At 33.8% G+C, this 22,306-nt stretch overlaps 1 protein-coding gene across 1 annotated transcript in view; it reads right to left on the bottom strand.

Moving 5' to 3' along the window:
• Positions 1 to 1,791: 1,791 nt before the first annotated feature.
• The window catches only part of LOC114324832 (alkaline phosphatase-like), a 1,004,985-nt gene continuing 984,470 nt past the window's right edge, over positions 1,792 to 22,306 (bottom strand). The window contains exon 10 of the mRNA XM_050651161.1: positions 1,792 to 4,619. Coding sequence (XP_050507118.1) covers positions 4,321 to 4,619 — 299 coding nt within the window. The 3' untranslated portion in view covers positions 1,792 to 4,320. The remainder of the gene's footprint in view (positions 4,620 to 22,306) is intronic.

The following is a 22,306-nucleotide window of genomic DNA, read 5'->3' on the forward strand; positions in this document are numbered from 1 at the left end:
CAGATTCCTCCACGTACCACACTTTGGGCCTTTCCGAATTGCAAAGAAAGAAATGTCACGGATGAACTAGGGCCATCTACCGAAAAACAAAGTAAGCTATCAATCGAAGTAGCACAGAAAACGACAATAAATATCGTTCCCATACCATCAGATTGACAACATGTGGAATACTTTCTTTGGTTACACCTCCTGAGATTTTCAAAATTTATAAATCATACAGGATGCCGAGGAAATTAAGTTGAGAGAATTTTAAATAATTCACAACTCATCTGCTCAGCGTGATAAAAGCTCCAACAAGAAAGATTCCTTAATACTCAAACAAAAGAGTAAATGACACAGTACAGCAGCTGCATAATATTCTGGTCTGGTTTGAGTTTGGTCTGGTTTGAGTATTAAGGTGTATTAAGGAGAAGAAGTACATGCATGTTTTATCGATTTTGAAAAAGCGTTTGACAGAGTGCGCCACGATAGGCTAAGAGACATTCTTGAAAGAAAAGACATAGATAATAAAGATCTGCGAATAATTCTCAACTTATATTGGAATCAGAAAGCTAACATCAAAATAGAAAACGAGATATCAAAAGCAATAGAAATACGTAGAGGAGTAAGACAGGGATGCATTTTGTCACCACTGCTGTTTAATGTATATAGTGAAAGCATCTGTCAGGAAGCCCTTTTGCAAGCAAATGAAGGAATCGTAATCAATGGAGAGGTTGTAAATAATATTCGATACGCAGACGACACTGTACTAGTTGCAAGAACAGTAGAAGAATTACAACGATTACTTACAAACATAAATATTGCTTGCAACAATTATGGCATAAACATTAATATCAAAAAAACCAAGTATATGGTCTTCAGTAAAATCATGACACAACCAGCACATATTAGTATAAACGGCATTCAAATTGAAAAAGTATCAAGTTATAAATACTTGGGAACTTTAATAAACGAAACTGGAGACCAAAACAATGAAATAAAAAGACGTATCGAAATTGCCAGGACCACCTTCATAAAGATGAGAAAATTCTTCTGCAACAGAGATATAAGCATCCCTCTACGATTAAGAATGCTAAGTGGCTACGTATTTAACACGCTATTATACGGTGTAGAGGCCTGGACTCTCAAACAGAACAACATAAAAAATATTGAAAGTTTCGAGATGTGGTGCTACCGTCGAATGCTGAAGATAAGTTGGGTTGAAAGAATCACAAATCTTGAAGTAATACGATGGATAGGAAGAGACCCAGAAATTTTATTAACGATAAAACGAAGAAAACTCGAGTATTTGGGTCACCTGATGAGAGGTCATAAATACGCATTACTTCAAAATATAATGCAAGGAAAAATAGAAGGAAAACGGAATCCAGGCCGTAGAAGAATGTCGTGGATGCGGAATTTGAGAGAGTGGTTTGGCTGCACCACTAATGAACTTTTTAGGTCAGCTGTAAACAAAATCAGGGTAGCCTTGATGATTTCCAATTTCCGATAAGAGTGGCACAAGAAGAAGAAGAAGAAGAGTATTAAGGAATCTTTCTTGTTGGAGCTTTTACCACGCTGACCAGATGAGTTGTGAAATATTTAAAATTCATCTCATCTTAATTTCCTCGGATCCTGTATGATTTATAAATTTTGAAAATCTCAGGAGGTGTAACCAAAGAAAGTATTCCACCTGTTGTCAATCTGGTGGTATGGAGACTATATTTATTGTCGTTTTCTGTGCTACTTCGATTGATAACTTACTTTATTTTTCGGTACATGGCCCTAGTTCATCCGTGACATTTCTTTCTTTGCAATTCGGAAAGGTCCAAAGTGTGGTACGTGGAGGAATCTGAGAGAGGAGGATATGGGACTACTGATGAGGGGGAAACAACCCCGAAACCGGTATAGACTCTTCCTGCACTCACAGATTTGACCAGAGTATTATGCAGCTGTTGCATTTTCGTGTTGCAAACAAATTGAAAATGTTTATACATTTTTAATTCATTTACTCTTTTGTTTGAGTATTAAGAAATCTTTCTTGTTGGAGCTTTTACCACGCTGAGCAGATGAGTTGTGAATTATTTAAAATTCTCTCATCTTAATTTCCTCGGCATCCTGTATTATTTATAAATTTTGAAAATCTCAGGAGGTGTAACCAAAGAAACTATTCCACCTGTTGTCAATCTGCTGGTATGGAGACGATATTTATTGTCGTTGTCTGTGCTGCTTCGATTGATAACTTACTTTGTTTTACTTATAGAAAGACTTCGTCAGCCCCTTCCTGCATCCCTGCATAGAAACTATGATTATTGACATTTATTGACGTTAAGTTTCTTACTGTTATTAAAGGATTGTTAACAGTTTTTATTTTTTTATCGTTATTTAAGTATTGTTTCAGTTAAAACACATATTAAAGAGTAGAACTGTTTATTTTCTGTTTTTAAATATATCAGGGAAATTAAAAAAAAGAAACAAAATGTTCACAAAACATGAGGCTACAACTCTATTTCGATATAATATATCCACCCTTGTAACTTTTCCTAATACTTTTACATTTGTAATTCGTTAAATTCATGGTATTTTCAAAATCCCTTGTATAGCACCACGTCAAAAATGCTTCCAGTTTCTTTCCAGTCGAGAACACGTAGCATCTTAAGGCTCTTATCTTCAGTTCCAGAAGAAGATTTCAATTAACAAAACTTTTTTTTCATTTTTATAAAAGCTTGTCTTTCTTTTCAATGCGCATCCTGATTTCTCTACCTTGGTCATTGCTTTCATTCACCCAGGTCTCTCATAAGAAAGATTTAAAATACTACAAAAAATTAGTGAAATCCGCTAATCAGTTCACGAAAAAATCAACTATCAAAATGAGAATAATTTTTGGTGATGCAAAGCTTTTGCAGTTAAATATATTTTAAGGAGTAAAGTGCAAATTAAATTTGCGAAGTATGTTACAAATGCTAATAAAAGTAAGTTGTGAAATGAAACACACCTAGAAATGTTGAAAAAAAAAATTATTAATTTACTGCCCATGCATTTGTTTGAATCTAAACTTAATATTCGTTCATTTTAGTCTGGGAGGTAGTGTCAAATTTTTACGGTGATTTTAGCATGGATTCTCTGACTTTATTTTAGTAGATAGTACTTGTTGGATAACGAAAATGTCTGTCAACTAGCGCGACTCAAATCTTTTTTGTTTTTAAAATTGACATTTCGATTTGAAAAATAATTGTTTTGATAATATTACGTTTTTATTATTTATACTACATAATATCAAAAGTATTATAAAAACAATTATTTTGGACACGCGCCAACTCGTAACTTTTAATGACAAAAATTTTCAAATAAAAATGTACACCGGACAATTCGTAACTTTTCTATTACCTTACCTGCCAACTCGAAACTTTCTTCAGGTGAATTCGAAACCATTGATTAAATCTAATACCTTAAATCTAAACCGAATGTTTCTTGGTTTGCTTAAAACATTGTATTATATTATGTTCCTATAAAAAATAGTAAAATTTTAAATATGTTAATAAAATAATTGAAACAATATTATAGTGTTTCATTAACACGTGTTATAAATATTATTTCCATCAAGTATAGCTCTACACGAGCTTGGTTTTTATCAAGTAATTGTAAATTCAATATTTAGAAGTTTAGCAATGATAAATTATTTAAATCCAACTGATAATTTAAAAGCAAAGAGATTTTCCATATGTTTATTTCAAGTCTAAAAGATTATACCTTTATTTAGTTACGAATTCACCGGTAGTTGATTGGTTACCGAAAAATTACCTGAGGGCCGGAGTTACCAATTGGCCTGTAATTAGGATGGAGGACTAAAATAGTCACGAATTCACTGGGACCCTTATTTTTCAAATCAAAATTTTAATTTTAAAACAAAAACGATTTCCGTCACCGGGAATCGAACCCGACTCCCTGGGTGAAAGCCAAGTATTCTAACCACTATGCCATTATGGATGTAAGGCACGGAGATAAATATTTGATATATAAGTTGAGGGTTTTTTCCATCTACCTTCACATTTTATCTTTTCTTGCCTAAAAACCCCGGTTTTCGACCAGCTGACACATCATTTGTTAATAAGCTTTGGAACAACTGATTATATAAAAAACAGCCATGCTAAAATGCTCCTATCAAACTTGACCCTCCCTCCTGGGCTATATCATTACGTTAAGAGATACAGTTTGTGCACTAACGTTAATAATAAATTTCATTTTGTACATTTAAATCTTAAACGATCATCTGTATACCCAAAATACGTGGTCTTTAAAAATAAATTCGTATCGCACTATCACTTATCATTGTATCCATCTCTACGTTCCCCTCAAGACTACCGCTAAGAAAAGAGTCATCAAACGAATTACGTATATTCTACCGCCTCTGCTGGACGGCTTTACCCTCATTTGTCCATCATCAGACATGACGCTGCTGGCTATCACGATCGGCTGCCCCGCGTGAGCCACGTTGGCGGGCTCTTGGGGAGTGCAGCTCCCGCCGTGCGGCAGTAAGGGAGCGCCCGTGTAGTTGTCGAGGCCTTGGCAGCGGAGCCTGTGTTCGCCCAAGCAGGCGCTGTAGGCTATGGCGTGTGGAATGTAGCTTTGGTCAAAAGTACCTAAAATAACAAAAACCAGTTGAAAAAACTGTGTTTATTTACGTATTTAAATACATAATATGGAAAATTTATATTATAAAAAGTTGTTTAGTATTAAAAGCTATGTTTTAATATACAATTATATCCTAATTTAAATATTATATCCCAATTATAATAACTTATATATAAATTTTTTGACATACCTCGAATAAAATTGCTAAAATTTGATATATGATGATTGCATCTTAGATTTTAGACCACGCAGATATTTTTATGAAGAATAACTTTTCTTCGTAAAATTAATAATAAAAGGGTTGTAAACGAAAATGATAACGGTATCGGTATAATTTGAGAAAAATTTTAAAATATTTTTTTTTTCATTAGAAGGATATGCAAGTGATTGCCTATATTAGAACATAGTTTTTAACTCCAATCAACTTTTTATAATAATACTTTTCAATATTGTGAAAAATAAAGATACTTTATTCTTGATGGAATTTCATCTTTTTTGACATACCTCGTATAATATAGATTTGATAATACATAAGTATAATATTATTACATAATATTATATATCATTGAGTAGACAGCTCAAATAAAACAAGCGTCTCGGGCAGGCCGTGATGATTACGACTACAGGCGTTTATAGCCGAATGTGATGTTGAAACGGATATACCATATTATTTATATTTATTTAAGTACCTATATAAATATTTGCCATAAAATTAATACTTAAACTATTTTATTGAAAAAATAAATAAATAAAAATAAACAAAGTTTTCGTTGAAAATAGTGAACTGTAATTTAACATTACATAAACATAAATAAATAAAATTTATTTATTTGACATTTCAATTTTATATTGACGTTTAGTTGAGCCAAACGAAAACAAGTTGAGTTGACGTTTCTATGTCGGAAGAAAATAAATATTTAAAGAAGGCTTGTTACGTCACATGACGAATTTGAGGTCGGATATCTCAAAGATGATTAGAGATAGCGAAATGCCGTTTTCAGATTTGGATTCAGAAGACAAAACTACATAGGCATCCATCACTAGATGGCCTCTAGATATTGCAGGAGCGGCGACTCATGAACAAACAGACTGCGAATTTATAAACGAAAAGTTTTCGTTGAAAATAAATAAAATGTTATTTAAGGAAACATCATCGATAATAGACCCATCTTTCAGTCGTTGTGTAAACACATATGTCGAAAGTTATTTGTAGTTTGATACAAATTTTACAGTTACCAGATATGTGTTAGACCATATTTATGGTCAGTTGTTATGAAATTAAAGTGGTAGGTACTCTCAGAGCCTATTTTACTTCAAATCAGGCCCGAGGCACTACACAATTTTCGGGCTCCTAATTATGATTTAATAATAATAATAATAATATCTAACTTTTTAAATGAATTAATTATTTAATAGAAATATAGTTGCAATGAAAATTTAAATTTTTATTAACAATAAATAAAATTTTTATTTAAACAATCATTTTTTAAATACAGTGTGTCGCATTTAAGATGAAGACAGCTCTATATTTCGGCTATCAAACTAAATACGGCTTTTAAGTTTTGCACAGTCATACAGGTTGAAGGTTTACATTTTTTAAGATATTCCTCTTGAAGTGCCATCTCCGCGACGGAGGTCGGCAATAATCATAGCTATTCGGACTTTGGAAACAGCTGCTCTGAAAAGTTCACTTGATGTACATCCGTACCATTCTCTCAGGTTGCGCAGCCACGATATTTTTTAAGATACTAAACTGAAATTTAAATTTTAATCTCGGCCTACTGTGAATCCACAAACAGGGTTTTCTATATTTCGCTTTGCGTTAGAGATATCGGAAAAAGTTATTTAAAAAAGTACTTCCAAATCTTCTTCTTACCCCACATACTAAATGGCATGACAAAATTCGCACTTTTAGCTTTTTCAGTATTTGTAGTAAGGACCCTAAAATTCGTCTGTATCGAAATGCATCTCGGGCCAGTCAATTTTAAGTTTTAGGATCCTGACTACAAAATAATGAAAATACTAAAAGTGAAAATTTTGTCTTGAAATTTAATGTGGGGTAGAATAATATTTGGCATATCTTTTTCAAATAACTTTTGCCGATATCTCTAACGCGAAGCAAAATATCGAAGATTTATTCTGCTTGTGGAGTCGCAATAGGCTGCGTTTAAAATTAAAATTTCAGCTGAGTATCTTAAAAAATGTGAATATTCAACCTGTATGACTGTGCAAAACTTCAAATCTGTATCTATTTTTATAGCCAAAATGTATTCATCTTAAACGCTACACACTGTATATATGTCATTTCCTTTTGTAAATAATTTGTTTGTTTAAGCATAAAAGGATAGGCCGTTCTTGGACAAAAATTTAATGGCTGCTATTATTCGTTGACAAACGTTTCTTCAATGTTCTTTTTCTTCTAAATAACTTTTTTCCATTAATGTTACAATTTGTTCTACTGTACTACTTCTCTTGACTACGTACCAATTGACAAAATATGTTCTATTGATATTTTTCCAGTCATTATACGCATCGAAAGTTAGAAAAACAAGAATGTTCATGGAAATCATTTTACAAACGTAACACTAAACACATTAGGACTGTAGGTACACTAATCACTCGTGAAGAATTTTTCCCCATAAGGCTATAGCCAGACAAGCGACAATTGACGGCGCTGTGAGAGCAGTAAAATGAAGCTCGAAAATGGCTCTCACGGTGAGTGTAGTGGATGACCAGACTAAGCTGTAAAATATTGCGCAATGACCTATTTTTCGCGCTTCATTTTACTGCTCTTACAGCGCCGTAAATTGTCGCTTGTCTGACTATAGCCTTAGCTTTCATTTTATAAAAATTGAATTCTGCACCATCCATAGCTATGATAAACAAGTGGTTTACTGAATTTCGATATGGCCGTACAAGCGCAGAGGATACCAAACGTTCTGGACACCCAGTTTCCAGATTTTAATTCACGATATGATTTTAGTCGATCGAAGTGAGAGAGATTATGGAAGCTATAGGCATCTCACATGGCTCAGTGGTTACAATTTTGAATGATCACTTGGGGATGAGTTTCATTTCGTTTTGCTCACAATTGACCACAAAAGCAACCGTGTGACAATTTTGCAAGAATGTTTGACATTGTTCATCCGGAATCTGAACGATTTTTTGAGCCATTTTCAAACCTTGGACGAAACGTGGATCTACTACAATACGGAAAAAATTTCTTTTCCACTAGGACAATGCAAGGATGCACATAGTACATACAGAGAGGATCTAAATTATGGAATAAATTCATTTTCTCTAAAATGGACGACTTTGGAGAAAAATCCTGAAACAGCTCGATTTTTATTTTTAAATTTCAATTTCAAAGGATGTTTAATTCTCTATTAAGTAATATAAACGATCATATCATTATTTATAATTGTGACCAAAAAAAAAAAAAAAATAATTTTTGAAATAAATTAATTGACGCAAAAAGGAGAATGTATGTAATTTATTTAACTCAAAAGTCATTGTACGGCTGTCAGTAAATAGAAAAAAAAATGTTTATTTCACAAATAAGCATTTCTTTTCGCTTAAATTAAATCACAAATAGCCTCCCACCCACCTCTTGGCAGTTTGAACATTTAATTTAAGCGAAAAGCAATGTTTATTTGCCAAATAAATATTTTTTTTTCTATTTTCTGACGGGTATTTTGTGTTAAATAAATTGCATACATTTTTCTTTTTTCGTCAATTAATATAATTCAAAAATTTTTATTTCGGCCACTGTATAAATAATGATATTAATGTTTATATTAATGTATAAAGGGCAGTTCGAGGTTGGCAAGCGAGGCGAGAGGTCGTGTGGCGGGTGTATTGGCGATAAGGTAATTTCGAATTCGAAACCTATCACAATAAAAACACCGGTTTTTTAAAAGACCTATCGTTATCGATAATCGTTAAACTTAAAAAGCGTTCTTGTGCGAAATAAAAATAAACTTCTAAGTGTATAATAATAATATTTATATTAGTGCTGAGGTTAACATTTAATTTAAAATGACCAGTGGCGGAACAGGAACAATCCGAAAGGAAACCTATAGAAAGAATGAAGAACTATCTGATAGTGGCGACGAAGAATCTAAGAAGAAAAAATATAAAGAAGATAAATTATATTTTGAAAAGAGTAACCTGACGAGACGAACACCGAATAAAAGCAACGACACAAATGAAGAGATGATAAAAATGATGCGGGAAGTTATGTGGAAAAATGATGAAATGATGGCAGAAATAAGAACCATACGGAAAGACCAAAAAGAAACGATGGAATATATTAAGGAGCTGAAAGAAAAAAACGAAAAATTGGAAGAAGGTTTAAAAATGGCAAACAATAGAATAGAACAATTGGAAAAAGATAGACGGAGAAATAATATAGTATTAAAAGGCCTAACACTAGATGCTACCGACGGAAAGCCTGTAAAGGAGTCAGTAGAACACTTCATAGGAAGAAATCTGAAATTAGAGGTCAGACTGAGAGGAGCGGTGAAGATCGGCGACCAAATCTTTGTAGCAGAAATGGAAAACCTAACGGATAAGATGAGTGTACTAAAAAACAAAGGAAAACTGAAAAATCTACAGGGACAAAAGGTGTATATAGAATCAGATTTAACAAGAAAGGAAAGGGAAATACAAGCAAAAATTAGGAAAATGGCAAAAGAAGAAAAAGACAAAGGTAATACTACGAAGATAGGATATATGAAACTGGAGATTAATGGAAAGGAGTGGAAATGGGACCATAATAAAGAGAAACTTATACTAACTCACAGAAATAGCGGGGAAGGGACTTCAAAAAACTAAAAGAAAATAATGAGACCGGACCCACAACAAGGACAACCAAGGCAATGAATGGGAAAAGCGATAGGGAAAAAGATGATGCAAAGGTAAACAAGGATGAAAATAGGAAAAAGGGGAAAGCTAGATTGCAGAAAAAAGGAGAGATAAAAATGGGAACATGGAATGTGAGAAGCATCAATGGAAAAGAGGAAGAACTGGTAGAAGATATGATAAGACAAAAAATAGAAATACTAGGAATAACAGAAACGAAGATGAAAGGAAAAGGTCTTAAGAAAATACACAAAGGATATTGGTTACTTTGGGTAGGAGCGGATACAAAAGAGAGAGCAAAAGAAGGAGTCGGGATAATAATTGCACCGAATAGACTACAACACGTTATAGAAGAAACATATGTTAACCAGAGAATATTATCGGTGAAAATTAAACTGATGGACGAAGAAATATGGACAATAATAACAGCCTACGGAGTAAATGAAGATGCAAGAAAGGAAGAGAAAGATAAATTTTTCGAGGAGCTCCAAATGCAAATTGATAATGGGGAAGAAAACATAATTGTAATGGGAGATCTAAACGGTAGAGTCGGAAACAACAACAGCGGAATAGAGGAGTGCATGGGAAAAGAAGGAGAAGAAATGCTAAACAGAAATGGTGAAAGAATAATAGAAATATGTATGGAGAATAAACTAGTTATAACAAATACAAAATTTAAACATAAAGAAGTACACAAATACACGAGAGTACAAGACAGCAGAAACGAAAAATCAATCATAGATTACTTTTTGGTAAGCAGCAACAAATGGAAAAGAGTACAGGATACGAAAGTGAAAAGAGGCTCGGAGATTGGCAGTGACCACCATCTAGTAATAATGAGAATGAGAACAACAGAGGAAAAAGAAGAAAAGAGAAGAAAGGTAGTAAATGAAAAAATAAAAAGTTACAAATTAAAAGAGGAAATATATAAGAAGAAATTCCAAGAAAAATTAGATAATACTTTGAAAGGTAGGGCAAAAAATACAAATATAGAAAAAAAATGGGAATATCTAAAAACCAGCATAATCAAAGCAGCTGAGGAAACTTGCGGGAAAGCAAAAATAGCAAACACTAACATGAGGAGAACAGAATGGTGGACGGAAGAAATACGAGAGAAAATAAAGAACAAAAAAGACAAATGGAAAAGATACCTAAGCACAAAACACCCGGAAGATTACGAAGCATATAAAGAAAAAAGGAAAGAGGTTAAAATAGCGGTGAAAGCAGGAAAGGAAAGGTCATGGGAGATATTTGGACAAAAAATGACAAAAAATTATAGGGAAAACCAAAAACTCTTCTACGGCGCATTAAAACAACTCAGACAAAAGAAAGAGCACACGATGCCGAATATAAAAGACAAGAATGGAAACGTACTAACAGAAGAAAAACAAATAATGGAAAGATGGAGAGAACATTTCAAAGAGCTAACTCATGTAGACAAGGACAACATAGGGGAGATACAAGAAAGGAATGAAGAACAACAAGTGGAATCCATAACAAGAGAGGAATTAGAGAAAGCAATAGAAAGAGTAAAACTGGGCAAAGCACCAGGCAAGGATCATATCACCCCGGAAATGATAAAATTCATGGGGACAGAGGGAATGGATAGCATGAAAGAACTAATGAATGATATCATAAATAGAGCAGAATTACCAAAGGACTGGAAGAAAGACATTATATTACCAATACACAAAAAGGGAGACAAGAGAAACTGTAATAATTACCGAGGTATCACCATATCAAGTATCCCTGGGAAGGTATTAGCAAGAATACTAGAGACAAGAATAAAAACACAAATAGAAACAACTATGGAAGACACACAGTGTGGATTCAGGAAGGACAGAAGCACGCAAGACCTAATATTCACATTAAGACAAGTAAGTGAGAAGGTAATCAAGAAAAATAGAGAGATACATATGTGCTTCATTGACCTGGAAAAGGCGTTTGACAGAATCCGAAGAAAGGACGTTTGGAAGACACTAACAGAAAGGGGAGTCGACAGACACATAATAGAAGTAATAAAGGATATGTACAAAAATAATACAAATACAGTAAGAACCAATAACGAGGAATCCAGAGAATTTTCTACAAGTCAAGGCGTCAAACAGGGATGCGTGCTGAGTCCACTGCTATTCTCAGTGGTACTGGATGAAGCGATAAAGAAAGCCAAGAGAAGAATGAGAAAACTAACATTAGGATACTGGCAAATGAAACAGACTCAACTATCGGAGCTACTATTTGCAGACGACATGGTATTGATAGCAGAAAACAGAGAAGACTTACAGAACAATCTTGAAATCCTAGAAGAAGAACTATCAAACATAAATATGAAAATTAATACAGAGAAAACAAAAACAATGATAATTTCAAATACGAGGAAGACACACGCAATAGAATTAGACGGGAAACAACTAGAGCAAGTGGAATATTTTAAATACCTAGGAGTAATAATCGAATCAAATGGTAAACAAGACATGGAAATAAACGAGAGAAGGGGACGAACAGGAAGCTTATTTAACACTATGAAAACAACATTTTTTGGAAAAAAAGGGATACCGGAAAAAGTAAAAACGGCAGTCGTTAAATCAGTAGTTAGACCAACAATCATGTATAGCAGCGAGACATGGACATTGACGGGGAGACAAAAATCCAGAGTCAATGCTATGGAAATGAGGTTCCTGAGGAAAATAGCAAACAGAAAAAGGACAGACAAAATACGAAACGAAACAATTAGACAAAACCTAAAACTAGAACCAATCAATGAAAAAATAGTAGAAGGACAACTTAGATGGTTCGGGCACGTGTGTAGAATGTCGAACGAGAGGCTAACAAAACGAGTGTTCGAAACGAGAGTGCAGGGGAAAAACAAAAGAGGGAGACCAAGAGTTATGTGGGTAGATGAAATCAGGAAAGAAGTCGAGAAGAAGGGATTGACATTGGAAAGTGCAAGAAACCTAGCGCAAGATCGGAAAGCATGGAGACTACAATGCCAAACTCAACTCCACCAGCCTTACACCTAAAGGTAGAAAGGCTTAGGACTAAGTAAAAAAGTAATGTATAAAGAATTGAACACTCTTTCAAATGAGGTGCCACACGACCCCTATTCCCATTTAAAAAAATCATCGATTACGTCACCACGCTCAGATGGATGACGTCACTAGTATGAAATATATGCCAAAAAACTGTAATTTAAAAATAAAAATCTACCTGTTTCAGAATTTTTCTCTAAAGTCCATTTTAGAGAAAATTAATTTATTCCATAATTTAGATCCTCTTTGTAAAAGCAGTTTTCATGGCAAAAATTTATGAATTAGGCTACGAATTTCTCCATCATCCAGCCCACTCTCCAGACTTAGCTCCGAGTGACTATTTTAAGGAAAAGATAAAAAACTTAAAGAAACGTTGGACTAAGTGTATTATTACTAAAAGGAGATTATGTTGAAACATTAAAAAAACTTTATATATGAAAAATCTGTGTTTCCTTAAAAAATGAAAGGACTTTTTGACCTGTCCTCGTAGACGTTATAATAACTTTGATCCCAATTTGTATAGCATTCTAAAATCGGTACACGTATCATACGCTACTCGTCCCTCACTACATATTTGTCTGTTTAGACAGAATCTATTAATTAATCTTCGGCTCACAATGGCTGGCTGGCCTCACGTCACGGCAAAAACTGTCGTTCCGGGCATAATATAGAAAAGACGAGCTTGGAATACTGGAAATTCAAGATTATGATCTAATTACGAATAGTAACCCTTCTCAATTACAGCACACCGAAAATGAAAATTATTTCGAGTGTGAATTATCTGGAAATCCTTCGTCAAAACGGTTCAAGGGGACTGTATCAACTTTTGTCGTACTATTTAAATGTAATTGGAACCGTGAAATATGGATGGATTCTCATTTGATTCTGTGTTGTGGGATGCTTTTAGGCTATTAGAGTATTAGAGAATTTAATGTAAAAGCTCTGATATCGTCTTTCTATTTCTGGCGTTTATACAGTATGTCCCTGTAAGTTGTATCCATATGGAAAACTTTTTTATTATTAAATTTACGAAAAAAGTTATTCTTCATAAAAAGCTCTGCATGGTCGAAAACCTAAGATCTAACCATCAGATCACGCTTTTATTATTAATTTTACGAAAAAAGTGATTCTTAGTAAAACGTTCTGCATGGTCTAAAACTTAAAATACAACCATCTTATACGTAAGAGTAAAATACGTTTATTTTTCACAATATCGAAAATTGTTATTAGGCAAAGTTATTTAGAATCAAAAACTATGTTTCAGTATGTAATTACATCCTTCTAATTGAAATAATCTGAACTATAAATATACTTTACTTTTGATCCAAATTGATCTTTTTTGACATACCTCGTATAAAATTGATAAAATTTGATATAAGATGGTTGTATTTTAGGTTTTAGACCATCCAGAACTTTTTATTAAGAATCACTTTTTTTCGTAAAATTAATAATAAAAGAGTTGTCAGAATTGAAATAACTGAAAATAATGTTAGTTATCCATAATTTTCCAAAAAAAATTTTTCAATTAGAAGGATCTAATTGCATATTAGAATATAGTTTTTAATTCAAAACAACTTTTCATAATAGCAATTTTCAATATTGTGAAAAATAAAGCTACTTTACTCTTGAGTGAAATTCAAACTTTTTGACATACCTCGTATAATATTCAAAAAATTTGATATTTGATGGTTAAATCTTAGGTTTTGGACCATGCAGAGCTTTTTATGAAGAATAACTTTTTTCATAAAATTAATAATAAAAAAGTTTTCCATAGGGATACAACTTACCAGGCCCGTGCGCAGGGGGGGGGGTTTTGGGGGTTCTAACCCCCCCCATCGAGAATTTTTCCACATAATTTGCCACTAGCAATAGTCCTTATTCTACGAAAGTCAAACCGACTTGATAATAAATATTTTGTTGTCAATTTTTGTTTCGACATTCTCAACTTTCTCGATCTTGTGCACGTTTTTTTTTTAATTTTCCCGCCTTTTTTACCTCCTATTATCAGTGTCATTGTGAATGCAACCATCGATAGTATCGATTATGGAGACCTGTAAGAAGGAGTGGAAACGCAAAGCATCGTTTGTGGGCTAACTGATGTTTAAATTTAGTTTCGCAGAGTTAATTTATTATATAATAACTGAATATCAAGTCAAGACCAAGACACAATAAAATGTCTTCATTTATAAGAAAAGTTTCTTATTTTTTTTAGCATAACCTAACATGATACACATATGTCAAAACCCCCCCCCATAAACGAATTCTGCGCACGGGCCTGCAACTTACAGGGACATACTGTATATACATATATACAGATAGAGAAAAATTTTATGGTGAGTATTACCAAATTAGCTAGAGATACTAATAGAGATAACAGCAGTATATTTAAACGTATTAGAATGAAATCACAATACCGATGGGAACTCGAACGAGTTTATGCTAATTATCCTCTTATACGATAATTTTCAATTTAAATTTAAAAATCTCGTAATGAGTGGAAATATAACTATTGACAATGTAACGTTACAAACGTCACATCTTTGCTATTTTATTTTTAAATAATTACTCTATTTTATTTTCTTTAATATTTCATTAGTAATAATTTCTTCTATTTGTTTTACCTGTTTTCTTCGTTAAAAACTCGTTGGCACCATATTTTATTATCGTCTATCTACTATATCTCTTTTTATCTAACATCTAAGTCATACTGAACGTACTTTATATTTTCTTACTCTGTAAGTATCTGTCTTTTAATACGGAACATGGTTGTCGTTCTCCCCATACTTTGCGCTGTCATGTCAATGAGAGTGACAATGAGAGTGCCCAAAAGTATCCAATTTAGGTTTAGCGCAGGGATCCCCACTAAGCCCCACATTATTTAACATCTATACCAAAAATATTCACCAAATTCCATTAGGTAGGGCTCAATTAATTCAATATGCAGATGATAAAGTTATGACAATAGTAGGTGAAGATCCAAATAAACTAATAACAGAGATAAATGATAATTTAAAAAATATTCATGCTTGGGTAACTGAGCATAATTTACAAATTTCTATTAATAAATCATCAGCTGTATTGTTCAGAAAAAGGAAAAGTTATAAATATATTCCTTATATTATGTATAATAATAATATAATTCACTGGTCGGAATCAGTTAAATACTTAGGGGCTAATTTAACTGGGTCTTTAAATTGGTCAGAGTTCATTCAGAATACTTGCAATAAATCGGAGAAGGGGCTTAATATAATGAGAGCATTATGTGGAACCTGGTGAGGATCGGATCCTAAGACCCTAATAACCATTTATAAAGGTTTAGTGAGATCACATCTAGACTATGCTGGTAGTATCTTAACACCTGGAAACAAAGCGGTCTTAAAAAATTGGATTCTATACAATTTCAAGGTTTAAGAATCGTTACTGGTTGTGTGCGTTCCACTCCTACAAATGCATTATTATCTGAATGTGGTGAAATGTCTCTAGAATATAGAAGAAAAATTTTTTCTATGAAAATGTTACTTAAAATTAAAGAACGAAAGGGAAATCCATTAGAGGAAATAATTATTAATATTACAAATTATTGTAAATCAAATATTGGCTATTGGAAATATAGACAAAATCCATATTTAATAGAAGCAAACATTAATTCACAAAATGAAATTATAAATATTAAACAATCAGAGATAAATCCTATTTATGAAATAGAATTAAAATATCTTATAGAACCAGTCAATATTATATCATCTAAAGTTACCAAAATAGAAATTTATAGTCAATAAAAGTTTTATAATGAATTTTGTGAGAAATATCATACATATACATGGATTTACACTGATTGTTCAGTGGATCCCATATTAAATACTTCAGGTATGGGTGTACATATCCCATCCTTAGAGTATAATTTTTCCTCCAAGTTATTCAGCCATACTCAAATTTGTAATGCTGAAATAATCGCAATAAATAAAGCAGTATCAATTTGCATAGAAAAAAATATTAACAAAGCTATCATTTTTACAGATTCTCAAAGTGCTATCCAGAAAATTAATAATAAAACTTTAAAGGTAGTAAATGGTTGTTCAGGAATGACAAAAAGACTTATATTAGAAGCAAAAAATACTAATTTAGATATTATCATTGCATGGATCCCAGGGCATTCCCGAGTATTAGGAAATATTAAAGCTGAGTCACTTGCTAATGTAGGTCGTTGTCTCAATTGTCCAGTAAACATAATCCAGTAAACATGTCCAAATTTAAAAAAGAGTGGAAGGAATCTTTTAAATATAAATGTATTTGGTATCAACAGCTACAACCAGTTCTCAAAAATAGTCCTTGGTATCTCAATGTTCCTTATATAGATAGAAGACATATAACAACTATTATCAGAATGCGTACAGGTCACTGTTTGGTTCCAAATCACCTATTTAAAATGGGGATAGTAGAACATCCTTATTGTGAATGTGGTCAATTAGCAGGTTTACAACATGTGATTCTTGAATGCCCTATTAATACTGTGCAAAATTTTGATTTATATAATGAATTAGCTAAAAATGGGTGCCCAACACCCATATCCCTTACAACCCTTCTTTATAAACCGCAGTTGGTTCTTATTAAACTTTTAATACATTTTTTGAATATACACAAAATTAAGTTATGAGGAAAGTAAAATATTGAAAATAAATAGATAACATAAATGAATATATAATAATAAATAATTTGAAAAATATGTCAAAACTACACGTGAAAATATAATTCATATAACCGAATAATATAATCTTTTGTTTCTATATAAACATTCTGTAATCAACTGGGTCATTCACTATACCTATCTGAGGCAACAGCATGGGATTGTGTAATGGTCAGGTGTTGCCCTGTATAAGAGAAGTTTGTGCCTTTGTTGTTATTATTCCATGCCAACTCAAATTTGCCTGTAAAAAAGACATAGAAGAATAAGATTGTGTAATGGTCGGCGCAGTTACCCCTGAGAGAAAAAAGTTTGTGTCTTGTTATATTTCTCCCATGCCAACTCAAAATTGCCAGTAAACTCAAAAAAAAGTAGAAGAATAAGATTGTGTAATGGTCGGTAGTTACCCCTGAGAGCAAAAGTTTGTGTCTTTGTTGAATTTGTCACATGCCAACTCAAAATTGCCAGTAAACTAAAAAAAAAGTAGAAGAATAAGATTGTGTAGTAGTCGGCAGTTGCCCCCTAGAGAAAAAAGTTTAATATCGTTGAAAAAAAAAGTTAAGTTTTTGTATTTGTCCCATGCCAACTCAAAATTTCTTCTAAATCAAAGAAGAAAACGAAGATTGTGTATTGATAGACAGTTGCCCCCTTAGACAAGGAAAGAGAGGTTGCCCCTAGCGTGAAATTTTTTTTTATCTTGTCACGTTTGTCCCATACCAACCAAAATTGCTAGTTAACTGAAGAAGAAGAAGAAGAAGATGAAGAAGAAGAAGCAAATTGTACAATGTACTAACTCCAAATTGTAAGTGAATAAGGGATTTTTCCCTTGTTCCGAGACGATGAGCTGGCCAAATGCCCAAGTAGGTGGAGGCCAATAAACTGAAGAAGAAGAAGAAGAAGAGTGACAATTAGTAATGGAGGGGAAAAATTATTAAAATTATAAAAGCCAATTACAGGCTGGTACCAGCTATTTGTTTCCAAATAAATCATCTCTTGGGGTAAGAATCTTATCATATTAATTAAAATCATTATATTCCTACATGCATACCCTCCCGTCTTCTAAAAGCATGTGTTCCGATATTTTAGTTTTAAATATATCTTTTTAACTTACATATATAAGATAGCGAGTAATCAAATTGTTTAACTATGCCCCTCAGTATTAATTCCATTTAATTTATTCTTGTCATCTGCTTCTCTTTCTGACGATTATTTCTTAAAATAATGGCAGCCTTGGCACACTTGGGTTTCCGTATGAGCATCCGTATGGCTTGCAAATTGTAGAAGCCTCGGAGGTGTAACCAGAGAAGGTTCCCATTGTTTTCATTCTGGTGGGGTGTAGAATAGCACTATGTTGTTTTATATGCCATTAGAGTGAAAACTTAGTCTTTTTGCTAGCAGTTGCCGCTAGGGCATCTATGCCATTTCGTTCGTTGCAATCCGGGACTGCACGCTGGGGTTTGTTTTGGTTGGATCAGGGAGAGCAGCATATGTGCCTCCTGATGAGAGACTAATAAGTTTCGAAACCGGTAGGGGTGCTTGCAGCACTCTCTGATTGGACTAGAATATGGTTCGGCTGTGTTTTCGTTTTGCAACGAAATTGAAAATGGTTATTCATTTTTGATTTACATTTACTCTGTGTGGAGTATGAAGGCAACCATTCTCGTTGGAACTTTACCGCGCTGAGCAGATGGGACGTGAATCGTAAATTGTAAAATTCCCTCATCTTCCTTAGTCTCAGCATCCGTATGGCTTGCAAATTGTAGAAGCCTCGGAGGTGTAACCAGAGAAGGTTCCCATTGTTTTCATTCTGGTGGGGTGTAGAATAGCATTATGTTGTTTTATATGCCATTAGAGTGAAAACTTAGTCTTTTTGCTAGCAGTTGCCGCTAGGGCATCTATGCCATTTCGTTCGTTGCAATCCGGGACTGCACGCTGGGGTTTGTTTTGGTTGGATCAGGGAGAGCAGCATATGTGCCTCCTGATGAGAGACTAATAAGTTTCGAAACCGGTAGGGGTGCTTGCAGCACTCTCTGATTGGACTAGAATATGGTTCGGCTGTGTTTTCGTTTTGCAACGAAATTGAAAATGGTTATTCATTTTTGATTTACATTTACTCTGTGTGGAGTATGAAGGCAACCATTCTCGTTGGAACTTTACCGCGCTGAGCAGATGGGACGTGAATCGTAAATTGTAGAATTCCCTCATCTTCCTTAGTCTCAGCATCCGTATGGCTTGCAAATTGTAGAAGCCTCGGAGGTGTAACCAGAGAAGGTTCCCATTGTTTTCATTCTGGTGGGGTGTAGAATAGCATTATGTTGTTTTATATGCCATTAGAGTGAAAACTTAGTCTTTTTGCTAGCAGTTGCCGCTAGGGCATCTATGCCATTTCGTTCGTTGCAATCCGGGACTGCACGCTGGGGTTTGTTTTGGTTGGATCAGGGAGAGCAGCATATGTGCCTCCTGATGAGAGACTAATAAGTTTCGAAACCGGTAGGGGTGCTTGCAGCACTCTCTGATTGGACTAGAATATGGTTCGGCTGTGTTTTCGTTTTGCAACGAAATTGAAAATGGTTATTCATTTTTGATTTACATTTACTCTGTGTGGAGTATGAAGGCAACCATTCTCGTTGGAACTTTACCGCGCTGAGCAGATGGGACGTGAATCGTAAATTGTAGAATTCCCTCATCTTCCTTAGTCTCAGCATCCGTATGGCTTGCAAATTGTAGAAGCCTCGGAGGTGTAACCAGAGAAGGTTCCCATTGTTTTCATTCTGGTGGGGTGTAGAATAGCATTATGTTGTTTTATATGCCATTAGAGTGAAAACAGTCTTTTTGCTAGCAGTTGCCGCTAGGGCATCTATGCCATTTCGTTCGTTGCAATCCGGGACTGCACGCTGGGGTTTGTTTTGGTTGGATCAGGGAGAGCAGCATATGTGCCTCCTGATGAGAGACTAATAAGTTTCGAAACCGGTAGGGGTGCTTGCATCACTCTCTGATTGGACTAGAATATGGTTCGGCTGTGTTTTCGTTTTGCAACGAAATTGAAAATGGTTATTCATTTTTGAATATAACGGAATGTGATTGCATACAATAGAGTCCTTTTCGTTCTCTATATTTGTCGTCGGTTGTCTTATAAATTGTAAAAGTCACAGATTAAGGATGTACCTACCAGAAAGAATTTCCAACGAGAAAAGTTTTCAGATTTAAATAATTATTTACCATTTTAATTTTTATTATAATGGTGGATTCTGTATCTGAGACTTTTCAGTTTGTTTAAGAGATGTCGCTGATTGCGTCCCAGAGTGGCTTGGTTTTGCTTCAGAGGTGTGCACGCTAGCTCTGCTAAAGAAGTTTGTAAGACAGGACAGCTGTCCAAGGATTGTGCATCCCTCTGAATCGAAAGCAAGCAAAAACCGTTTTTTTCTTTATTCTCTTACTCTTATTTCTGCAGTGTGATCGTAATTTTTTAGAGGAAATATTGTTTAGAAGAGTAAAAATACGAATTACTATATTATTAAAAAAATTAAAGCCATCTTCCCTAATAACACAAAACATTCCAGGAATGTTCCTAGAAGATACACACAGGACATTGAAAACATTCCTGGAATGTCCCCAAAAGCACACGAACGTCCCTGGAAAGTCCCAGGAAAGTGCTGTGTCAGCATTTTAAACATTCCTTGAATGTCTTGTTGGAACATTCCATGAATGTCTACGAATGTTCTTAGGACATTCAAATTATATTTCTTAGACATTCTCTGAAATATATCGTCAGTGATGTGACAATACCTCCTATATGTTTTTTCATGTCATAAAATTTTTTTCTAAGGTCACCTCCTGTTTTCATACGTAAGTTTTGACTTGTTTTGTAGTAAATAGATAGTTGAATTTACTACAAAACAAGTCAAAAAATATATGAAAACAGGAGGTGGCCCAAACAAGTTTTTCATCTCCGACAAAATTCATGAAAAAGCAGATAGGAGGTATTGTCACATCACCGACGATATACCAGAAGTATATGTGGCCGTACTAAATAATACATCCTTGATAAATATAAAGATTTTTATTGCACAAAATCTTGTTATATATTTTTTTCCATAATCATTACTACGATGACGATTCATTGTATTGAATTGTACATTACAATTACAATCTGGTCATAACTCTGACCAATGAGCAATTTTAATTTAACCTAAATTACTACTGTTCCTTAAAATAAAGAGCTTACCCCATAGCGTCTCTTATCTAATCTAACAGGCACATAAGCACTATGCCTGCTTTTCTAACCGCACTACTCTAACATACACAGGCATACAAGCATTATGCTCTGCTTTTCACTATCACATATCACTCAAACTAGTTCAAAAGGCTTTGTCCTCTTCAATCTTCTAATTTGCCCAGTAGTATCGACGAGCTGGATTTCCTCAATATTCTTGTAGGTACTTACGAAGTTGTTGCTTGTGACTTCCAACTTTAAAACAAATCCAGCTGTAAAATATTTATGTGCCTGAAGGCTTTTCTATGCTTTCATCTGCTGCTTAGAGTAGTAACTGTGAGACTCGACCAGATATAATCAACTATTTATAATGGATAAATATCTATAATAGTAATTTGGTGGAATGCTCTTTATGGTAAAATCCAATTCTGACTGAATTGTATATGGATCTAAATCCCCAATTATTTTCAGCTTCAATAAATATCTAAAATAATAAAAGAAATAATGTTATGGCTTGCAAAATTCATCAATATTGATAAATATCAGAGAAAAATGAACAGTAAATAAACATTGTTTGCCCTACCTTTCTACAAACATCTGGAGTTTCCAATAATAATTTCTTTAAATAATCACTTTGCAGTGTGGTAAAGTTTATAAAGTTCACAAAATACAGCAAACGAAATCCAAATGAAACCAAAATAGACAAAATACGACGATAAACAATGAAATGAAATGGTATTACAAACATAACCTCTGTAAGCTGTAACTTTTTGTTGTATGCCAACCAACCAGAACCAGAAGTCGCGTGGTTTGGATTGCCTAAATACATAATATACACGCGCGGCAAATTTGAAAATAAATGCAAATTGAATAGTAAATGACCTCTCTTAAAATATACGATATTGGTAG

Source organism: Diabrotica virgifera, chromosome 5, assembly GCF_917563875.1.
Source record: "Diabrotica virgifera virgifera chromosome 5, PGI_DIABVI_V3a".
In the NCBI taxonomy this organism is placed as follows: Eukaryota; Metazoa; Arthropoda; class Insecta; order Coleoptera; family Chrysomelidae; genus Diabrotica; species Diabrotica virgifera.